This window comes from Lutjanus erythropterus, chromosome 6, assembly GCF_056507025.1.
Source record: "Lutjanus erythropterus isolate fLutEry1 chromosome 6, fLutEry1.hap2, whole genome shotgun sequence".
NCBI lineage: Eukaryota > Metazoa > Chordata > Actinopteri > Lutjaniformes > Lutjanidae > Lutjanus > Lutjanus erythropterus.
Genome location: NC_139322.1, coordinates 32,372,262 through 32,394,866, shown reverse-complemented (window position 1 = coordinate 32,394,866; position 22,605 = coordinate 32,372,262). Strand labels below are relative to the sequence as shown.

Below are 22,605 nucleotides of genomic sequence, written 5' to 3'. Positions count from 1 at the left end.
CTGCAGTTTTGTGTTTTTGTCTTTTGAAAACCAGCTGTGAGATCAGTACTCATTTTAGTAGTATTAAATAATTAGAACTTGGGTAATTCCAGTATTTATAAACGTGGGGCCTATATATGTTCTTTACATAGTTTGGGGTCTGTTTTGGTTCACAGGGTTTCTGATGGTCCTTAAAAAGTCTAAAATCCAATAACCTGAATTTTAAGCCTTAGAACATTTCAGTATGAAAAGTGACTTTAATGAAGTTCCATTAACTTCAGTCTCACTTTTAAATATGTTTTGGGGAAAAAAATATATTGACCAAGCTGTAACAACAACAACAACATGAAAACAAAGCCAATATGGCACCAGTAATCACCAATGCAAACTGTGCAGGTCAGTCAAATTTATTGGAGCAGACACAGTTAGTGTGTGGACCAACATGGTGTCACTTCTCATCTAAAAATAGCTATTTATATATAGGACCCAGTCTGAAAAATACTGGAATTACACTTTAATTTCAGTCAGAAAATCATCTTTTCCACTGATGAACTCCAGCTAACAGTCTGCATTTGTGTTTTATTTTAACAATATTCAGCATAGTAAAAAGTACTGTTAAGTGTACATGTTAGCTGTATACAACAGTTCTAAAAGACCTATAAAATATCTTTTTTTATATCCAAACAAACAACAGCAGTCCACAAACATATTGCAGTCCCATTATAGGCCAAAATTCAATGATGACTGCAGGACTGAATAAACTGAAGTCAGCTGAGAAAATAACATTAGATATTCTCAGGAGCAGAGACTAACGAGTTCCATGGAAATCCATTTCTCTCAGTGTGATGAAAGCAAAAAATCCCTGCAAGCTATTATAAGAAACTTTCTCAAAATAATTATTTAAATACTGATTTGTTATGTCATGATACTTAATCGTTATTTTGGCAAAGTTTCTTCATGATTTATTGGATCTTTCATTTTTCTTCACATTGGCAGAAATCTGTTTCCCCAGAATACAACACAGTCTGATCAATACCAGGTGAAAAACTCATTAATTCCCAAAATGTTCTTGTACAGTTTCTCAGCTCATACTGGACTATCTAGTCCCTTAATTCAAACATACAGTAAAACTCCTCAGAGATGATAGCGACGGTTCTTCACCATTTCCGGTCTGTACTCTCCGTCAGAGTCCAGGCTGCTGTCTTGTCAGGAGGAGGTAGTTGTGACGGAGGGTTCGGAGCTCCGTCAGTCTGCCCAGCAGGCGGCCGAACCGCTGTGGCCCCCCTCGTGCAGCTCCAGCCTGGGCCCCACACACCCTGGACAACAGGTCTAGGATCAGTTCCTGCATTTTCTCAACACAGCTGGCTGCCTGCAGGGACGCCCGGTCTGCAGAGAGAGAGAGAGAGGTTCACAAGACTAAAACATCAGTTTCTGTGTTTATATTCAAACATGGGCTGATGCGTTCAAGTTTCCAAGCAGCTACTGTTTGTAAAAAACATAGCAGGATCCATATTACAGAAACTTCCTATATAGTTAAGATAGGAAATATGGATGCACCTGAATCTGAACAGGTCAAATACTGAGAAATAGTTGTTCTTTAATATTCGCAAAAAGTCACATCTACTTTAATCAATCACTGATTTAAGGCACCAAGATTATTCTCTTCAACTGAATGATATTTTTATACAGACGAAGATTAGGTTAGAAAATAACATTTGCCCGATTTAATATGACTTCCAGAATAAACCAGGCCCACTTCTGGTCTTCTCTAAATGCAGATACAGAAACAGATGATTTTGTTGATTGAACAGATACAGATAAAGGTTAAAATAAGATCGTCCCTGTGTGCCTCTAATAGGAATAGTTTAAGAAAGGATTTATGTCAATTTGGTATCACAAGAGCAAATTTTAACTAACCAAGAAGAGAGTGGGCTAAGATAGCAGACAGTCTGTGCTGTATCCAGCATCCATTGTGTAAAGGCAATAAAATAGCTACACAGATCAAACAAGTTGTCAAACATTACAGTCAGCTACTGTTAGTGAAAACTACCATTAGCTACTGTTGGCGAGCACTACAGTTTACCTACCTACCAAACTCAACCATTAGCTCCTTTTAGCAGGCACTACCATTTAGCTACTGTTGACTAACTTTACCGTTAGTGAACATGAGTGTTTGCTATCATTAGCTGGTCAGTAAGTTTTTTACTACTACAGGTGGAAAAGTGGAAATTGGGGCAACTTAAGAGTTTCTTGCTGATTTGGGGAAGTTAGGACACTTGGGTAATACACTTTTCCTATCTCTGGTTGGGATAGAAACATTAACTTAGGAACTGAACATCTGTAATGGTGTTTTCCAAAATCAGATCCATGGCGACCCAACAGTTAGGATCCAAACCTGGACTGTAATGCATTCAAGTTGCCCAGCAGTGTAAGAGCATAGTTTAAGCCCCACAGTTAGTATTTTGAAAGCCTTGCTACAGAGCATGAAAGCAACAGAGCCATTTCAAGCCTTAATAAAGTCTAGAGTCAGACACTTTGAGACACACTGAGTGAATCATTCACAGGCGTCATTTTACTATCACAACGTCCTCCTGTCTATAATGATTATTTCCAGTTGAATAGAGCATTTGCGTGCCTTGACTTGACAGCTGATGGGATTATTGCTGATCAAACATCCACCCACAGATCTCAGGTCTGACCTGAGCAGAGCAGAGCTGTAGCAGTGAGCAGGGTGTATTCAGCCTCCGTCACCCGCAGCGTCGCCATGCTGTGGAAGAAGTTGAGCACCGGCCCCAAGAGATCCTCACTGCCTCCTGTTCACAGCAGAAAATTGGAAGCTGTCCATTTTTATGTGAAATAACCACTACTATTACTATTATTGCTTTTGTAAGCCTGTAAGATCTTAGATATTGTCTGAGTGAGTGTCTGGATTCACCTGAGTTGACCAGCGTCCTGCTGTGGATGTTTTCCTTTGACTCCACATTTCTCAGCCAGTTGTGTGTTGACATGCTGAAAAGCTGCAGGGCTGAGATTTAAAAGAAAAATTTTCTGAATAAAAGATCAGACTGAACTTGCATCACAGTGACCTGAATACATGCATGAATGATAAGTGTGTGTGTGTTGGCGTGATCACCTGGACTGGGGCTTGTTGGATTGTGGGAGAAGTGCTGAGCTGAGAGCAGGAACATGACCTCCAGTGAAGAGACGGACAAGAGAGAAATCTGGTCTGAAAAATCCAGGAGGTCATAACCTATGTGGGGAACATCAATATTCAGGATTTCCCATGAGTGAAATGTCAATTAATTTACAGAATTTAAAGTTCTACTTCATAATTACATGATTTTACTCCCTTTTATGAGTTATCAAATATTATCTTCATTCACTTGATACAATGACTATGATGATGGGTGGTGGTATGTACATCTGTGCTGTATTTTTTATATCTACAGTATATCCTAACTGACTATTTTTATTATTATAATAAAGCAAAAATCACTATTTTTCTATTTGGAAACAAAATACAAAACTAATACAAGGCCAGTATTCTGGTAAGATGTATTCTTGGAAATCCACGTGTTATGTAATCACTTACTGGTTGAACCATTTTAATGATATGACACAAAAATAAGAAATATCACCTATTCCTTGCACAGTGACTAAATATGCTACAGTCATCAGTTTTTGTTCTTCTTAGTCAAGTTGAAACAAACACACCCACACACAAAATAACTCCTCTAACAAAGTATTTTTATTTGAAGTGATGTTTCAAGTGCAAGCCTAGGGAATTATGGGAAATTAGAGTTATGAGTGTTCACTGTCCTTTGGGAGAAATTAGCCTTTAAGGCTTTCTTACAGAAAGTCTTTCTTGGGTAGGTTTTGGGGGAAATTACACATGGGAGAAGTTAGCCTTCAGGGATTTCTGCCCAAGCCAAGCCCTTTCTGGCCAAAACCTTTCTGTTTTACCATAAACCATGATTTTTCCCCCCTAAACCACACCAAGAAGGGCATTCTGGCAGAAAGCCTTGAAAGCTAAACTTGAAAGCCCTGAAAGCTGATTTCTCCCATGTGTGTTCACTGGTCAAACTAGGCTACAGCCACACTGGCAGCTCTATGAGGCTTAGGCACTGAGGGGGACTTACCATTAGGTAACGGTCGGCAATTGCCTTAGGCCTCATGCTACCAAGGGCCATGTAAAATGCCTCAAAAATTTATAGTTAAGAATGCCGTTTCTTTTAAAATATTCGCAAATTAAATGTCTTTCTAAAAATCCATATGCTAAATGACATCAGAAGGCTTAATTCATTAAAGACCTCCCCACTGAAATGGACTATTTAATGATATTGCTGTGCATCCGTGGAAGTCATTCATGAAGACAGAAGCCAACTTGTGTAAATAAAGGGATCAGCGTGGTATACAGACTGTTGAAGAATGAAGCAAAGCTGCCAAAAGTTGGAAGCAGGAGGATAAAAGACAACACCCACCTCAGCCACAGCCTGTTTAGCCTGCTGCCACCTGACAAGAGATACAGAAGTATCTGCAGCTGCACCACCAGACTACAGAACAGGTTCACTCTTGAGGCTCCTCAACTCAGGCTCCACACACCACCATGATTATAGGTTTATTTTTATCTCTTATTTCCTTAGTATTTATTCAAGGATTGAAAAAAAAGGGGCCACATACCTATGTTTGCCTTGGGACCCAAAATAAATAAATCCGCTTGGGCACAGTGGTGCTTTTAGCTAAATGCTAATGGTAATATGGTAAGATGCTGATTAGTAGTTATGAAGTTGAAAATGGTAGCATGCTAAATTGCCAAAGAGGTGGACCAGCAGACCGACAGGCTGAGATCCTTTAAGGCCATCCCTAAAGCATGGCTAAAAACACAATGCAGGACTTTGCTTACAAGCATCTCAACATGGTGTATGAATCTCCTTGTACTTGTGAGAATATTCTTCCTTTATCAGGCTCTATTGCATTTCAGTCTCAAGCGAACACAGCAGAACGAGGAATCTGAAGGTCAAATATTCCCAACCATCTTACCTGGCACTGTCCTAGCAAACTGTAGCAGTCTTTGGAGGTGGGGTGATACAGCGTCACACAGGGCCTCCCCCTCTTCTGCACACGGCCACTCAAACAACTTATCAAACACAAACAAGAAACCATGAGGGCAAGATTAAAAACGTGACTGTTTTCTAAAGTGCGACCACTGTCTCCACCGTGTGACCCACCCTGCAGTGGCTGCTGTCCTGTGCTTTGTACAGCCGATGGGCCTCCACCATCCTGTCCACAAGGTACTTCTGTTCCCGGGTTAAGCTGGCAGACAAAGCCTGGTGTGGATGGAAGTCAACACAACACAAGGTTAAACCAGTTGATTATGCTCACTCCCCCCTGTTAAAATTACAAGATAAAAAGTGCACTGAGATGAGTGTGATCCAACAATGCAATCTGTTTAGACAGTATAACAACATACCATGAAACAATATAAGTGTATTAGGCCATTATGGGTAATGTTGTAAATGAGCAGGACAGCTTCAGGGAAATACTGGATTGGCCTGGTTTTTAATTTGCTAGATCGGAACAAGAACAAGCATTCTGATCTTGCTCATCTTGTGCTGTTTCTTCAACAGTTTTTTTTAAATTATTATCTAACTAAAACAGACGGTGTCTCTGTCTGTCTGTATTTATGTCTGTTCTTCAGTTTTCTCTGCAACTATTCATCCGATTAATTTCACACTTGCCAGGTGCATTGCTGAGGAAGTGCAATGTCGAGTGTGTGCTCTTGAGATTTACAGGATATATTTATTAGTTGTGCGTTACTACCACCAGAAGTACAGACTGTGTAGTGTATTGATTACCAGCAACTCAATAGATAATCACTGTTTTTAGGGTGGCAAGTGAAGCAAATCTACCAGCCACTTGCATATTTTGCTTCTCATTATCTCTTATTTGCTATTAAGTTGAGCACTATTTGTGGTTGGTTTGAGCGGATTCTACACTAGTTTAAACAACATATAATATAGGCTGCTGTATATCAATATGGCTAAATAAAACCAAATTCTAACAGCCAATCATATAACCAACTGACCAACCAAGCATTTAATAATTTAAAGAACTATTACTGCAGCATCTTTCAACCCAACATTCAGATTAAACAACTGCAATCACTAGTGTTTAATAAACACTAAGAATCTACAGCGAATGGCGAGGGTCATGACACAAACTTCCATCCACTCAGGCAACCAACTGGTCAATAGCAAAACTCCTGCTTTCTAGTACCTGTGCAGGTAATCTGCTGCTGGAACTGACCCTCCTGCTGTCTGTGTTCTCCTCTTCCTCCTGACCTCTGCCTTTCCCTCCTTTCCTCAGTCGTTTGGACTGGCACTGCACCTCTGTCAGAAGACCTGAGAGTGTATACAAATCAGCTTAATTAGCTAATGCATCATTTGCATCTTGAAACAATCTCAAAAAACATGTAACACAAAAATAATTGTCTTAATATAAGTAATGAACTGGGGAAGTTTCACAGTGACATCTGTTAGTTAAAATTTTTACCCTATTCATCTTACATGCAAATTGTTTAAAGAGGTATTGACTGCTTCCATCAATCTTTTTTAATATTATGCTTAACATTTATTTTCATCCACTTGAAGCACAGCAGACGTCTCTTACACTCAGCCAGCATCCCCACAGCGCGGCACTTCCTCAGCCGGCAGTCTTGGCACTTCCTCCTCATGTACATGTCCATCTCACAGCCGCCGCCACTCTTACATTGATACACTGCCTTTTTAGTGACACTGCGCCTGAAGAAACCTGCAGAATCCAGGTGAAGAAGGAGCAGGTGAGGGTGAAACAAGCTGTTAATAGATCATCTTTCAGAACGCAAACATACAGCATTACAAAAAGATGGCAAACTAAAGTGAGAAGTGAGAAACACCTTTGCATCCCTCGCAGGTGAGAGCGTTGTAGTGATACCCTGATGCTTTATCTCCACACACCACACAAAGCTCATCCTGACCTCTGCTCTTCCCTCCCAGCCCCACCCGCGTCCTCCGCCCCAGAGGCAGCCCCACCGCTCCGAGCCCCTGGACCAGGTCCCCGCAGTGAGGCTCGGGCATGGGATCGCAGGGGGCCTCCAGGCAGTGGGGGCTGTAGTGGTACGGAGGATGGCAGGGCTGCGAGGAGGAAGAGGAGGAGGAAGGGGAGGAGGTGGAGGAGGGTGGAGAGCCATAGAGTGAGAAGGGCAGGTTGGCGTGGCTGTACTGTTGTTGACCGTAGGGGAGCAGCTGGAGGTCAGGGTCCTGCAGGGGGTAGCCCAGGGGGTCAGCCAGCATGTCTGGAATGGAAAAAAATGGAAGTCCACAACTTAAAACTTGGAATATTTGTTGTGCCAGTCAGAGATGTACAATTAGAAACTAATGTTCATTTTCACGTTTGTTTTGCAATTTTGTGTTCAGATTTGTCATCTGATTTAAACAAAAAAGTGTAAAACTTTGAGAAAGAATGTAAGTAACAGTATTAATGCATTTACACCTGACATTAACAGGAACAATCCCAAAGATCAAAGCAGCACCTAATGCAATGAACAGCAATTTCAGGTGTTTTTGGATTTTATTACCCACAGATCCTCATTTGTAGTTATCAGTCATTGCTTTGTTTGTTCTGCCATAGTAACCTTTTACTTACCACACTAGCAGAGACTGAAAAAAAAAAAAAAAAAAAAAAAAAAAACAGCACTGTGCTTCACACACAAGTGAGCTGAGGAGTAACTCTGTTGCATTAGCCCCGCCTGCCCTCTCTGGTGGAGAAACTACTGCTCGATGATGGAAAATGCTTCACTAACTGTGCACCAGTTACGATTTTTTTTCCCAGGAATGTCACCCTGTCATCCAGTTTGTAATACTGCAAATGCAAGGGCTTTCATGAGTGGGCCATATATTGAATCACCATTGTGTTACCTCATTCTGCGATTGTGACCTAAAGGTAAAAGATAGTTGACTGCTGAGTTTTCATTCCCAGGTCGTCAAATGCTGACACTTTGGGTTGGTGGCTCAGACTGACCTGCAAATGAGACTCAACAATCAATTGTCTTTCTTTAGAATCACTGACTGCACCTTTAAAATATATTTAAATAAAAGTCTTCGATATTATAACTTTAAAGACCATGTGAAAAAGGGACGTGGACTTACAACAAAAGCTGGTGATACTCTATGTATTTCTTATTGCCAACAAACATCTTGAAAAACTAAAAAACAACAATGAATTTCTTCCAGCAAGTACTGTCTCTGTAACTAAAACCTATATATCTTATTCCTCTGTGCTGTAGAGCTCTGTTGTTATCCAAAATAAATTAAAAACACTTTGCCACACTGTGGTGACATGTTCCTTTCCGTTTTGATAAACGTGGCCACTGTAGCATATTCTGTCTTGCGGTGAATTAATCCACAGCTGAAAAAAGTCCTTTCTCCTGGTTAAAACCAAAGTTCCCAGCTGTTTTAAAATATTATATTACTACATATATTTGTCAGTAGTATATAAAGATTTATATGGTCAGTGGGAACCACTGGGCTTGGGTCTAAGTGCCACAGGCAGGGTAGGGAAGTCAGAAACTTGTTGGTTGCTGGTTTTGGTCTTTTCACTGAATTTGTTGACAATAAGAAAATATAGACTAATGCCAGATTTATCCTTGAAAAATTAGTGTTCACATGCAAACTCAAACCCAGCTTTGACCCTAGTTTTGATCGTGATGTTTGAGAAACCTGGTTATTCGTATCCCTGACTACATGATCCCAACAGTATCCAGCTTTATCTGTGTACAGTTGTCTCTTGTTTTCTCACTGTCTCAGCCATTTTCTGTACCAAAAAAGAAGGTTCAGAAACCTGGACAAGGTGTTTACATGCTACAATATGCTGGTTTGTATGGACGACTTTTCAGGTTTCTCAAAATCAGGGTAAGGCTGTATCCATACCCAGCTTTATGACAGGGGTAAGATAATTACATGTGCAACACATAAACACAAAAAATCTGGACATGCAAACACACTTATTGACCTGTCCATCCATGTATCCTTCCCAAATATTAAATCACTACCATGAACAGTAAAAATGCTTCACACACATCTGAACAACAAAACAAGTGCATCATCACGACCAGAAAGGTGACTGAACATTTCAAGCGACACTATTACGCTGTTTTAAAGTCAAAGAGCGTCACAGGAATGTTGTCTTACGTGACTCGTGTGATCTCACTGCTTTAATGACTCTTGTGGGATACAATAAAAGCTGAGAGTAAGACCTTGTGAACTTGTTCAGACTGCTGCAACAGGATGCAGCTGAGAGCTCCAAGTGCCATTTAGGATTTTTTGATCCTCGTTTCTGGATGTTTCATTCAGTCCGTAATGGACGTTCAGTGTTGTGACGGACCGAAACGTCTTTGAGCGTGGGTCAACAGCATGTGTTTTGCAAATCTTGTCTCCTCTGAGAAAACATGTGCGACCACTGGCAGGCTCTTAAAGTACAGCTGGAGCAGTACAACTGGGACTGCTGTGGGATCTGTTCTGCGCTGATTAAACAGAGAGCCCACCCAACTGTCAGGACTGCTGGAGATGGAAATGTAAATGAAGATCAGGCCTGACGAAACTATTAATCTGATTTCAAACAAACAAAACAAAACTTGTTCTTTAAAAAACAATATCGGTTTAATTGTATGCTATATTTAAAATGTTTTCACTTTTTCTCTTTTTTACAAAGCAAATATTGTTCTCTCCAAACACGGGAAATGCCGATCTACCTCTGTCTCGATCTGTTCGCTTGCTTGTGTTATTGTATGACTTAAGTGTTTTAAAGGGTTCATTTGGAGTCACCAAAGTCACACAATGACACAAAGTAACCAACAAATCATGGCAGCAATAGAAAGCAGCTCCCATGTTTTCAAAGTAAAATGACTGTTTTTGCTAAAGGAGTCAGGTTGCTTTGGAGAGAGTGATATTTGGCTTATATAACAGTTTTCTGTCAGAAAAGGCAGAAAGGTGAAGTGATGAAAATATTCTAAATATAACATACACTGATAATGGTTGACTTAGATGGGTCTTTTTTAAGGGACAGAAATAGGTTTGGTTGCTGACCCTATTTTTAAGTAATAACCACACTTCAAAAAACTCAATCTGTTCCTTTAAGCTTTGACAGGGAAACCAACCAAGCATCCTTATAGCTCTGTAGCATTTTAATGGGGCACTAAAGTGATTTAGTAGTGCACTTCCATAAAGTTAGGGGAATCACAGTAAACAAATCAAAAATACAGAGTGGTCAAAATCAAAGCAGCATAAGGCCATGATATCCTGACCTTTAATGAAGATAAACCTGAAGATAACAGATCGATTTTTGGTCAGGCCTCCCAGTCAGAGGCTCCCGGTTCCCAAAGGCTCAGGGCCTGTGAACAAAAGCCCCTATCTCTAGCGAATGTTAAAGCTACTGTATTCTTTTGGAAAGTCACACAGCTCAGTCAAATGTACCTGGAAGCTGAGCATGGCTGTGGTTGATGTATTTTTATGTCGTTATCTCAAGATCACAAGTTAATTATTTCTTTATCTCAAGAAAACAAGATAATGAATTTGTTATCATGAGTAAACAACACGCTGTTTCCTCTTATTACTTCTAGTGTTTATCAGAGATTAGAAGTGGTATGCTAGCATGCATAGATGACATCCTGACAGATGCTGCAACTGTTTTAAGCTGATGTCACATAAAGGAGTACACATTATTGATCAACACATCAGGCTGTACTTTAGTCAAGGTCTAACACAGGCAGAAACTGTGTCAGTTGTAAACTGAAGGCTGAAATCAGGTGTAACCAAATGAACTAGACACTCATTTTCAAGTTCTCCATAATTATCACGAGAAAATGAGCTTTATCTCAAGATCACGGCATTGAATTGTAATTTCAAGTGTGGCCGTTCTTGACTTCTATAAATGTAGAGAAGTCCTGATCAAAAATGTTGTTTTTTTATCATGATCATGGGGTTACGTCATTCCACAGAGAGATAGTTGATTGCATGGGCTCATCCACAGGTTGTCAAAATACGTGTTGGGTTGGAAGCTCAGCCTGAACCAACTGCGTTACAGACTCCTCTTGGCTCTGATTGGCTGTTTTTATTCAGGTGCAGTGGATTTTTGTAAATGCCATTAGGTACACCGGGAATATCTATTTTTTTCCCCCACATTATCCAATCCATGTATCACTGTTAGGATATAGTGATAGTTTAAGCAAATATGACAAAAACTTATTTTTATAAATGTTAAACCTTTGAACCTTTAATATGGAGTTTCTGCTGATACTGATGCTGCACCCAGTCAAGAAATAGTCCACCACATATTCCCCGTAAAACCACAACTTGTCATTTTTACATACAGGGACTAAACAGACAAAATATAACTTGTTGTTGAAGATGCACTGTTAGGTGGATTTTGTTACCTTTGAACAGAGCCTCGTTAGCTGTTTCCCCTGCTTCCAGTGTTTATGCTAAGCTAAGCTAACTGTTTCTTGACTGTAGCTTCAAATGTAGTGTACAAGAAAGCGAATGAGCGTTTAAAGGTGCAGGAACAAATCTGGAGAAAGATAGCTGATTGTTGAGTCTGATTCCCAGGTCAGAAAATTACAGATGTTTTCTGAATGAGACTCAACAATCAACTATCTTACCGACCTGTGATTGGCTTGAAAACAGAGCCAAGAGTCTAATTTTCTCTCAGAACACTTGACTTACAATATGCTGAAAGGTTATTATGGAACTTTTTCCCAATTATGCCAAAAATAAACTGCCTGCTCCAGCTTTAATTTTTGTTCAAATGAGTATTTTTTAGACAGTAGAGTAACTCTGCTGTGGTAGGTGACTGTCACATTTAGTTTGATGGACACCCCTCTGCTGATGGAGCACATGTCAACAGAATCATAATTTTAAAGGGCACTTATTAACCCCTTCTCACTCCTTCCTTTTGTCTTCTCGTTCGTTCTCTCTCCAGATGTTTCCTGTCTTTACCAGACCGTGGCAGCGATGGTTTGGGGGGGGTCCTTGCTGTCTCGGCATGTGACAGAGCTGTGATTCGCACTGTTTGTAAACCATTTGAGCACTGTCTAAACACTCCTCAGCCTCCCATCCATCCCACGCACACGAGGGAGCCAAACAACACCAGCAAACTACCCCCCATAGCTCCCCCTCCCCCCCTCCTCTTCCCACTGCTCCTAAGGGCCAGGAGGGGAGACAACAGGGGGAATTTGTTGATGATACACGTCAGTATAAATAGATCCTCCGATGCACGCTCAGCCTCCCTGCGTGCTGTGAATGCAGCGGGCCGGCTGAACCTCCTCAAGAACTTTTTTTTTTTCATGTCATCAAGTTCTCAAAGGCGGTAAATAAACGCTTGGCGTTCATTCATCAGCCATGAGAGTGAATGGGATGAGGGTGCACACAGAGTGCAGTCACATCCTCGTTGTGTAACAATATAATGTATAGACAAACGTCCTTTAAGAGACTCTACATAGCTTTTGTTAAACACCAGTGACAGTTACAGGATAATGTTAAATGTGCAAATGTGATGTTACAGTGGAAATAAAAATGTAGAAAACAGTCAGAAAGTCAGCAATCTGACTCAGAATGTCCATTTTACAATAACCTTAAAGCTACTACAAGAAACTTGTTGATTTTGGAGCCTCCTGTGGACAAAGGCAGTTGTGTTTCTGCTGTAATAACCACAAAATATGATGTCAAAAATAAAATGATCTAAATAAAAATCTCCTCTTGCATCCTTAACTGGTTAACGTACTACTCACTGTACCTTTGTGTGGGAAAATGTAAACTGATGTCATCTGATTTTTGTGGCAGGCAGTAAGAATAACTATATAGAGTTAGCTGATCCTTCTTGCTAATGGTGTCATAAACTTATGTAGGTCATATAGAGGCATCAGTAAAAAACTTTCTCATAAGCAGTTAAAAACTCCTTGTAGCAGCTTTAAGTTTGCTAACATTAGTTCCCATAAATTACTGGTCATTAGGGTTAGGATGATATGCTTATCTCCTAGTTTGATACTATCCTTATACTTGGGGTGATGAATCAAGATGTATTACTATTTTTATGTATTGTAATTGGATATTTGGATATTTTTTTCAGATTTTTGTTACCTTGTTTAACACTAGACCATGAGAAGAAGCTGAATCGTTTTAGAGACTGTATATCATGGTGCACATCACCACTTTCAAAGTTACATAGTCTCATTCTGAGTTGGCATTAGACTGAATTAATTTCTCAGCTATCAAAAAATTTTTACTTCATATGTGGGTGATTTGGTTAGACCTGAGGACACAGCTCATTAATGGGCCCATTAGCCTTCATTTAGATTGTCATTCTAAAGAAACAAACAAACTGAACATATTTTTCATATTTCACGTTTTCATTGGTGTATAATCACCTGAAAACCAGAGCTGTCATGTTTTTTTTTAATGAGATTGAGAGTTAGAATGAGACACAGGTCCTCTTCCATGGAGTCCACTAAGTTGCACCATCATTTCTCTACAGTAGCTTTGAACAAACAAACTAAACACTGGTCCTTTAACGTTTTATTTCAGCCAAGTCAGAATTTGTGATTGTAGGAACAGTGGAAAGACAAGGCTAGACATTTTGGTGAGTTTCATTTCATTTCTGTAGAGCTTGAATGAAGTCCGGTTTGTTTTTTGATAAAATGAATTCACTGAATGGAGGCTCTGGTGAGAGTAATAAATCAGCTGTCAGCAATCTGGCTCATTTTACATTTATATCTAACTAAAAGTTGCTTGTGTACAAAATCCTCTGCTCATACCAGAGCAATCAAAGCTGTAGCAGAAAACCCCTCAGTATAATGAATTGAGCAATGATGTATTTTATTACTTATGACTGGGACTTTTCACTCGTGAAAAGGGTGTGTTATTTCTTCTTTCAAATTTACAGTTTCGTTTTGATTAAGCATTGGAATGAATTTATCAGCTGACAAATATTGAAAAGTACACGAGTGATTTAATTAGGACTGAGGTCACAGCAGTTTTATAGGCCTGTTAACCTTCCTTCAGATTTTTGAGTCAGTCAGTTTGGATTTTAATGTCATAGCAAGTAAGTTCTACTGAAGAAATAGTTCCTTGCAATTCCAGGTCTCAAAATTGCAAAGTGGGTTGTTTATTTATTTATTCATTTATTTATTTATTTATTTACACCGTGTTGGTGTTCACACAACAACAACAACAGAACCCATTAAATGCGGCCGGACCAGTAGCACCTGTTGAGGTACAAAGTGGTATTGCTGGACAGGACAGGCTGGGCTAACATACTAACTTCAGTCTGTATCTCTGCAACCATATATATCAATGTTACCTCTCCACATTCTGTTGGTAATATCAGTTTATTTTTTGAATGACATTTGATGAATAAGAGAGGAAATAGCGATTCAAAGAAATTAAACCATAACTGTGTGAAAATTTGTCTAGTAATTTGGGTGAATTGGCTCTTTGCAGAAACCATAGATAACAAAGTACTCTAACTGTGTCTCCTTGTTTTTGCAGCTCAGAAAAATCTACCTGCAAGTGAAACCAATGATGCCAAACGGCATCATCTGAATTAATTTACCAATGACTGAAAACACTGAAAGTGTTTTGCAAATAAAATGTCTCACACTCATTGCCTGAATATTCTGTTTTTCCTGTACTTACGTACTACTGAAATTCAAACACCGGTTTGATATCATGTGACAACAGGACAGAGCATCACAAGTTTTCAAGTCAGTCCATCTTCAGTTTTTCAACTATTGCTCTAAGCATTGTGATCTCACAACTCATTTTAGAGAAGCAAAACAAAAAACAGACGCAGAAGGAGAAGAGAAAGTAAAAGGCAAAGCAATAGTGGGAAAAAGTGTAAGACGGAGGAGGAGACAGATGTGTCAGTGTGGACTCACCATAGTACTGGAGCTGCTGCTCTGTGGAGCAGTAACCGTCTGAGGCGGAGAGAAACCCCCCTGCTGAAAAGCTCATCTCCAAATCACTCCACTCTCTCATCTGGACAGAAGATCCTCTCTTTAGCCAGTAATACAGGATCTATCTTCATACACACATGCAAAGATATAAACATACACACACACACACACACACACACACAGACAATTACTCAGAGGATTCACATAGATATGAAGGATCTGGGAAGTGCGGAGACATTCCTCAATCCCCAGGATGCGTCCAGGTCTCTTAGCTGTCCAGGCTGATATCCCAGCCTATTTTTAAAAAGCAGAGAGCAAGAGTGCAGCTGATGCTCTCGGTCTGTGGTGGATGATGTGCTGGAGGAGGTCTTAACCGCCCCCCCCCCCCCCCCCCCCGGGGGTACAGACGATAGGGAAATGTGGGGACACCCAAGAAGGGCAGGGATGGGACTGTGGTCCAAACAGCTGGAACTGGCCCGGAACTTATAGATCAGAAGAAAGCGAGCAAACACAGAGACCTCATCCCTCACGGGCAGAGTGAGGGATACTCAGCATTTATGGTGTGTGTGTTTGTGTTTGTGTGTGTATGTGTTTGTGTATTGAGGTTTGGCCTGAATGGATGTGTCCCAGAGTGCAACAGCTGGGCTGGGCGAAGCAAATGTTTTCTCAATTTAATCTGATGAGTTGAATTAAAGAATTCCCATCATTACTATTCAGGGTTTTCCCAAAAGCAAAAACAAAGAAATCCCTCTCAATTATCACCCACAACCCACCAGAAGTGTGTGGCAGCACCTGCCTCTGCAGAGACACCCCCCCCCAAAAAAAAAAAAAAAACCCTTCTTATTTTCTCATTATGTTGCTGTTTGGGATGCTTTACTATCCTAAACTGTCAGTATTTGATGTGATAAGAATGAGACTCAACAATCAACTTCCTTTCTGGTGCATTTAAAAACAACAAAACCTTCTTATTCGACCTTTAAAGTTGCCACGCAGTCAAAATTGATTACTTGTGTATTGCTCTATTTGTCATCTATGCATCAGTATCTGGCCTAAAAATGACAAAAAAGTCAATTTGTATATATTTTGATGGTATTTCAGAGTTGGCGTTTTTTTGGACAACAAGTAAAAACTATTGATGACTCATGTGTTCAGTGAAACATTTGCTTATGACGCAGTGGAACACAGAACGAGAATACATCTGTTCGCCGGATCAGACAGCAGTGTTCCTGGGGAATGGGCCTCACAGTACAAAAGCACAATTTCATAACTTTATTCATTGTTTTGGATGAAATATGATCACATGTGAGGGATAATGTACAGTGAGCAGGTCATAATTGTGAAATAAACCTAGACCTGCTCACCGTACATTTTCCTGCTTATTACTTGGCTACTTACAAAAAAAATCAATATTTGACACAAAATGTTTTTTAATTTTAAAAAGATTTCATAGATTTAAAAAAAAATATTTAATTGCTCCTCCAGCCTAAGAACTTTGTCAATACTTTGTCTGTTCTTCATGAAATAAATAAAAATAATTGACCAATCAGGGTTGAGAGTTCTGTTTTCCCCTCTGATATCAGCTCTTGTTTATGTAACTATGGAGTTTTCCGATGGACAGATAGCTTTAGCTCACATGTTGCTAAAACTATAACTGTTAGCTCTTAGCTGCCGTTAGCAGGCAACAGAACGAAGCTCGACAGTGAACGGGGACAAAGGAAACCTGACAGACCAGCCGGAAATACAGCACCAAGGTTGTTTATGAGGTTTCCTAGAAAGATAGTTTTACTTGTTGCTGAAGTAACTTTGCTAAACCACCTCATCAAAATGCCCCCCCCCCTTTGAGGTTGTGTGCACTGGGGGCTCTCAGCCTGAGAAGAGTCAGGTAATATAACTGCTCTCCATCCTAGCGTTACATTCATGGACTGCTTTAGCTGCATGATGAGGAGGCGTAACGCACAGTGCTAACCAGGAAAACCCTAACCAATAAACACTCTTTTTTCATGAGCATTTCATGAACTAAATCCTGCTTTTAAACCTTTCGGCAGGTTTGATCCAGATGAAACAAACTCTACTACTTAAACTGAGCTATCGACTACACTTAATGTGTGTGTCCATGTTTGTCCTCCAAGCCTCGGGAGTGTGTTTACTCTGCCCTTTGTTTACTGCTGTTCTGTTTGTGCTGCAGTTAATATTGGACAGCAGTTAGATTTAAGGGTGCTCGTGGACCTCCGCCTCCCCCACAGACAGGCCGGGGCAGAGCGAAAGGAGTCGAGGAGGAGACAGAGGAGTGACCTCAGCACTGGCCTGTAAATCTCTGAGCAGGACCGTTTGACATGCAGCATGCTTACTGAGGATTAACGGCGCCCTCCCACCCGCATATCTTTTTCAGTGGCTCATTATGGGAACCAGGACTGGCCGGTGGACAGCAGAGGGTTACAGAAGAGCCAACCGTGCTCACTGAGGCTGTAGCCTTCACTGGAGTGATCATAATCGATCTCAGTGACAAATGACACAGGAATTCTGTCGCTGCCAACGCGGTGTCTTTCCTTTGAAGATTATGGCCAAAGGGTAAACTGGTGCACATGTGATCACAGTGCACGGTGACATCACTGCTTCACAATCAATTGTACTTTAGGGAAAAGGGTGAAATATAAGAAGAGCAAATAAATAAGTTACTTGTCAAAACTTTTGTTGTTACATTAAACTACACAAACATGAATTTTGCAATGTGGCTGCAAGCGTTAAGAAGGCAAATGTTGAGAGGGAGACAGTGGATCACCAAAGTCAGAAGTATTCATCCACTGGAGACCATGAATTATGCATCTAATAATTGTTGGGATATGTCAGCGTGTTAACATGCTGACATTCTCTCACTACACAGCTGAAGATGGTGGGTGTTTGATTGGTTTGGCAAATATTTGGTCACAAACCAAAATATTGGACAAGTAAAAAATCTGACATGACGGCGCTAGAAGGAAAGTCACAGGACTATCAAAGTTATTACAAGTCATCCTGAGAGGGGCATTAATTTCAATGTATGATAGGACTGCAGGAAAGATCATGAAAGGCTGTGTTCATGTGTTTTTTTGTTTGTTTGTTTGTTTGGCTATTCACATTATTTTTTAAATGTGGCCAATGTGAACTGCTCACAGTCCTGAAATGACCCACATGTTCAAAAGAACAAAAACATGTCACTGACGTCACATGCAGCACATTGCCCTATGTAAGTAAACCTAGAGGCCACTGAAGTCTGCATTTGTGGTTGGTTTAATAGGTTGATGTGTGGTGGAGGCCAGCAAATTTGTGAGTTGATGAAAACAAAGATGAGGAGAAAGAGAGTCAAAATTTTAAATTATGGCCTTTTGAGGAGCAATGGCTGCTACTTCTGTATGGAGGCGTGTGTGATGAGGAGTCAGAGCCAAGAGCGACAGGACTGTAACGTGAACAGCTTCACAGAAACAGATTTCATGAAAAACTCGAGGATGTCATGGGATCATTTTAACTACATCTTGCAAAAAGTTACATAAAGTCTGATATGACTGTTCTGAGTAAGGTCACATCACAAAAAAATCAGATCTGTATCTGATTTAGGACATCATTTGATCTTGATATTACTGGAATAATCTGCCATTTTTGGCCTTTTTAATATGTTGACATTTCTTTCCAGGAAATTCCTAGATTACTAGATGAAGTAAACATGTACAGTTAAATTTTAACTTCTTGTTTTCAGTCTGGCCATTAGTCTAAATCAGAAATTGACTGCATTTGATGAATATAGCTCAAATCATGGAAAAGGAAACAGCTTAAGAATGGAAGTCATTCAGCAGTTCTTTAAAGCCAATATTCAGATTTAATAAATCGGTATCATCTGCATAAAGTGTGGTCATGAAAAAATGACTCTGTATGATAGATTGGTGTTGTATGAATCCATTGCTACAAAAGAGATGCTCTGTTGTCATTTCTCAGTTAATAGCAGTGTGTCACATCTCAGCAAATGTGGCAAAACAAGCCATCAGTGGTTCCTCCAACCGTTTCTGACCTCTGAGGAATGGAAGGAGAGCAGGGAGCAGGCAGCAGTGCTTCAGAGTGACGCTAAACGATAGCGACAATATCTGAGAGCGTGCAAATGTCGCCATGGATCTTCAGGAGGTGTCACGCTGTTGGACACATTGTTGGACACAGGCCCGATCATGAGGGCTCACCCCATGGGAAATGAGTGTCACAAAAGAAGAAGGAGAGCAGAGGAGAGGAGAGGAGGAGGCTTTTAAGGCACGTTCACATCGAGCTAGTTGGACTCTGGAGCTTTCATGCACCCAGATTCTTGAAAATGAACACCAAAGAAGATAAGAAGTTGATTAAACCAAACAGAAAAATACAACAAAGTCAACTTTTCTTCCATAGTTCTGACCAAAAAACAAACTGACGGTATGTGTAAACCCCTGCACTCATTAGTCCTGAATCACTCACAGTACAGGCCTGCAGATACATTCAGCACATCATAAATCCTGCTGAGGACGTCCTCTCCATGTGTCCTGATCCCGTCTTTATCAGAGAGCTGCTGGCTGGTAGCTGCGGCTCGATAATGGCCTGCACTGTTTACTGATCCTCGCAGGAAACTCACGCTTACATTAAAGTGGCCTCAGTATTCGTGAGTAAAGTCCATAGCTCATGTTTGAGCGTATGTGTGTGAGGGTGGTTGGGGGGGAATATTTGGCTATCATGAGAAGGAATGTAAATCCTCAAATAGTAGTCATGTCTACTGAAAGTATTTGTTTGAAACCATTTTCTCCTATCTGCAGAGGTTATTGTGAGACTGGACTTTAAAACTATGTTGTTTGTTCATGTTCAGTGGTGAAATTTAACTAAGTACATTTACTCTTGTACTAAACTTAAGTGCAATTTTGATTATACTTGAGCATTTCCATTTTCTGCTACTTTGTACTTCTACTCCACCATATTTTGGAGGCAAATGTTGTACTTTTTTACTACATTTATTTGATAACTAATAAATTATAATTACTAAATTATCATGTAGCTTAAACTAAATTATCATGTGTGGCTTAATCTCCCCAATAATATTAAAACAAGCCCCACCTTTACTGCAACACTGAAGTGATGAACGCATGAATACACCAATAATTATAATCCATTATTATTGTATGTCATTTTAAAATGGGCCATTCTGCACATTTACTTTTGGTATTTTAAATATGTTTTGATGCCAGTACTTTCACTTAAGTAATATTTTGACTGTGGGACTTTTGCCAGAGCTTCTGCAGGTTTCAACAAGTTAAATTTTTAAGACCTTTTTAAATGTAAACACTAAGTTTGCTTAGTGTTTACTGGTTCAATGTTTTTTTTATTTTTTATATAAAGGCAATGTTAACTTCATAACTGAATTTTAAAGATCAGCCAAAAGTGTATTGTGGTATAACTACTTTTTATTGAAAAATCTGAGTATTTCTGTCTATTTTGGTATAGAGGTCATGTCCACTGGATGTAATCAAATACACTGAATTCCTTATACAAACAGTGCCCTACTTTATTTAATGTAATGTAAACTTATGCAATACAGAAAAAATGATTTAAATCAATTTAACATTAACACAGCCTTCCTTAACTGTGTCACTTTTAGTCAACCTGAGAAGAACATGTTAGCAGTTTGAGTAGGGTTAGTAAACCCACTCTTCAGTAGCCCCCACATATCAGTAGCTAGCCTACCACATGTACATTTTGCTGTTTTTGTAGACTGTTGTGCTAAAAACTGCAAAGGAGTCAGGATGATTGTGGTGATGGTGGGGATAAAACTTGTGGCCACTGGGGACCACTTACATGGAATATTTGGTTGCCACAGAGTGACCTTTTGTGGCCACAGCCAGTGAGACATGGCTAATGTTGAATACTGGAATAACAAAATAGAAAAACAAAGTTACTAAATAGAACCAGGGTGTTGGGGTGTGCCTTCATAACACACAAACCACGTTACAAAAAGAAAGGCGGTAGAACAAAAAAAGGAGAAATGACATTAAACAAATGATGGTTTTACAGGTATAATGTCCACAATCTAACGTTCACATTTCAAAAACATGTCCTGTTTGCAGTCCAATAGAGAAAGTGGTTCTTTCTACCCTAAATGTATCATAAATAATGGCAATCAAATCACCAACTGTAGATATTTCTGGTTGTCCCACTTTCTAGTAAGAGCTTCCTTGCCAGCTATGTTTCAAATCAAACAAACAAATGTCTAACATGAGAGGTAACATGGTCTGATGGCAGCGTGTCCAAATAAAGGGTTTTTTTCAGGCCTTCTCCTTTGGCCATGTAACATCTTTACAGGGTTCCTACACCTTTGTGAAGTCAAAGCTCATTTTTAAGGTGAATTTTCAAGTTTTTCAAGCACCTTGCAGCTGTGATGAATGATATACATATATACTCAACGTGATTATTTTACTTTTTCATCTCATTAAATCAGATGCTATTGTACTAGAAACAACCAAAATTATGTTTTGTGATAGAATTGTACAGAAAAGTGAAGGAAAGCACAACGTTTCAACACATGTCACATGCCTGCAAGCAGACTTGGCGTCCTACAAAACTGGCTGAGCCAACATCTGACTTATTTTATTTCTTTAGCTAAAGAGTGAACTATTCAGTCAGGTAATTATTATGAAAGTAATGCAGCTAAAATTTCAATCACTTTCAATCACTTTGTCCAAAATTCAAGCACTTTTCCAACCTGTGTTTTTTTTGTTTTTTTTTTTGAAGATTTCCAATAATCGTACCAACCCTATCTTTAGGTTTCTCGTTCTATACTGAGATGGCAATATAATGTTCAATTTAAGAAAATCGAATCAGCAGAAGAATTACAAAATTTTAAGTTAAATATTCCCTCTTTTAAGCCCTGTAGATAATTCAGAACGCAGCAGGACGACACATGCACACATGCTGAGGTCAAAGATCAAAAACAGCCAGTTGTGTTAGTTCGGCGCAGAGGTTGTGGACTCACCGTTGACGGTGGGATTCTTACTGCTGTGCTGCCGAGCGTCCCATCGTCCTCTCACTTTGTCCAACTGTCTCACTTTTTGTAATGTTGGCTCCACACCAGCCTCCATCCTCTCTCATACACAAATACACACACACACACACACACACGCAGAGTAAACAGAACCTTTCAGATGAGACAGTTGCTCTCGATGTGTTGTGTGTTTGAGCTGCAGGAACCTGATCAAAGATCTTCTTTTCGTGTAAATGTTCTCTTGGAGGAAAAAAATCTGTTAGTGTCAAGAAGAGACATTTTAATGGGGAAGAATTTGGAAAACATAAAGATTGAAGCTGGAGAGCAACAGTATATGAAGGTAATGTTTGTCTCCAGTGGGGCTGAGCAATATCACAGTATTTTTGACCAAATACCTTGATGTCAATATGTTGACAATATAATAATGTAGGCTAACATCTATTTAACAGTGCCAGTTGTGTGCTGGGACAAATATAAACACTGATGCACATAAAAGTAGGATAAATGTCTATATTACATCAGAAAAATGCATGAGTTGAGTGAGCTTCCACAAAATTAAAACAGCAAAAAACACTGATAAATAATGATGAGTAATGTGGATATAATGAAAAACTTGAGAAAGAATTTA

The 22,605-nt window shown here is 39.7% G+C and overlaps 1 protein-coding gene across 5 annotated transcripts; it reads right to left on the bottom strand.

Annotated features, from left to right (window-relative positions):
- Positions 1–541: 541 nt before the first annotated feature.
- nr1h5 (nuclear receptor subfamily 1, group H, member 5) lies at positions 542–22,105 on the bottom strand. 5 transcript variants are annotated; one of them, XM_084721687.1, is made up of 11 exons: positions 21,969–22,105; positions 14,945–15,083; positions 6,914–7,312; positions 6,649–6,789; positions 6,256–6,380; positions 5,208–5,306; positions 5,020–5,116; positions 3,113–3,229; positions 2,915–3,004; positions 2,679–2,792; positions 542–1,365 (listed from the first exon to the last, which is right to left on the bottom strand). In XM_084721687.1, the coding sequence occupies exons 2-11, from the start codon at positions 15,042–15,044 to the stop codon at positions 1,163–1,165; spliced, it is 1,485 nt and encodes a 494-aa protein (XP_084577813.1). In that variant the 5' UTR covers positions 15,045–15,083; positions 21,969–22,105; the 3' UTR covers positions 542–1,162. The 5 variants fall into 5 exon arrangements, with proteins under 5 accessions (XP_084577813.1, XP_084577812.1, XP_084577814.1 ...); XM_084721686.1 differs by having other exon boundaries at positions 14,945–15,087; positions 21,969–22,094; XM_084721688.1 differs by lacking the exon at positions 21,969–22,105 and adding an exon at positions 19,430–19,583 and having other exon boundaries at positions 14,945–15,087.
- Positions 22,106–22,605: the final 500 nt, after the last annotated feature.

What these genes read in the sequence shown, in the direction of transcription:
- nr1h5 (XM_084721684.1), bottom strand. Translation starts at nt 19,450, where the DNA reads ATGTATCTGCAGGCCTGTACT. An exon ending in TGTGGGGATGCTGGCTGAGT is followed by an intron (nt 6,381 to 6,648) that starts GTAAGAGACGTC and finishes ATACACTCTCAG; the next exon opens with GTCTTCTGACAGAGGTGCAG. An exon ending in CAGGACGCTGGTCAACTCAG is followed by an intron (nt 2,793 to 2,914) that starts GTGAATCCAGAC and finishes TGCTGTGAACAG; the next exon opens with GAGGCAGTGAGGATCTCTTG.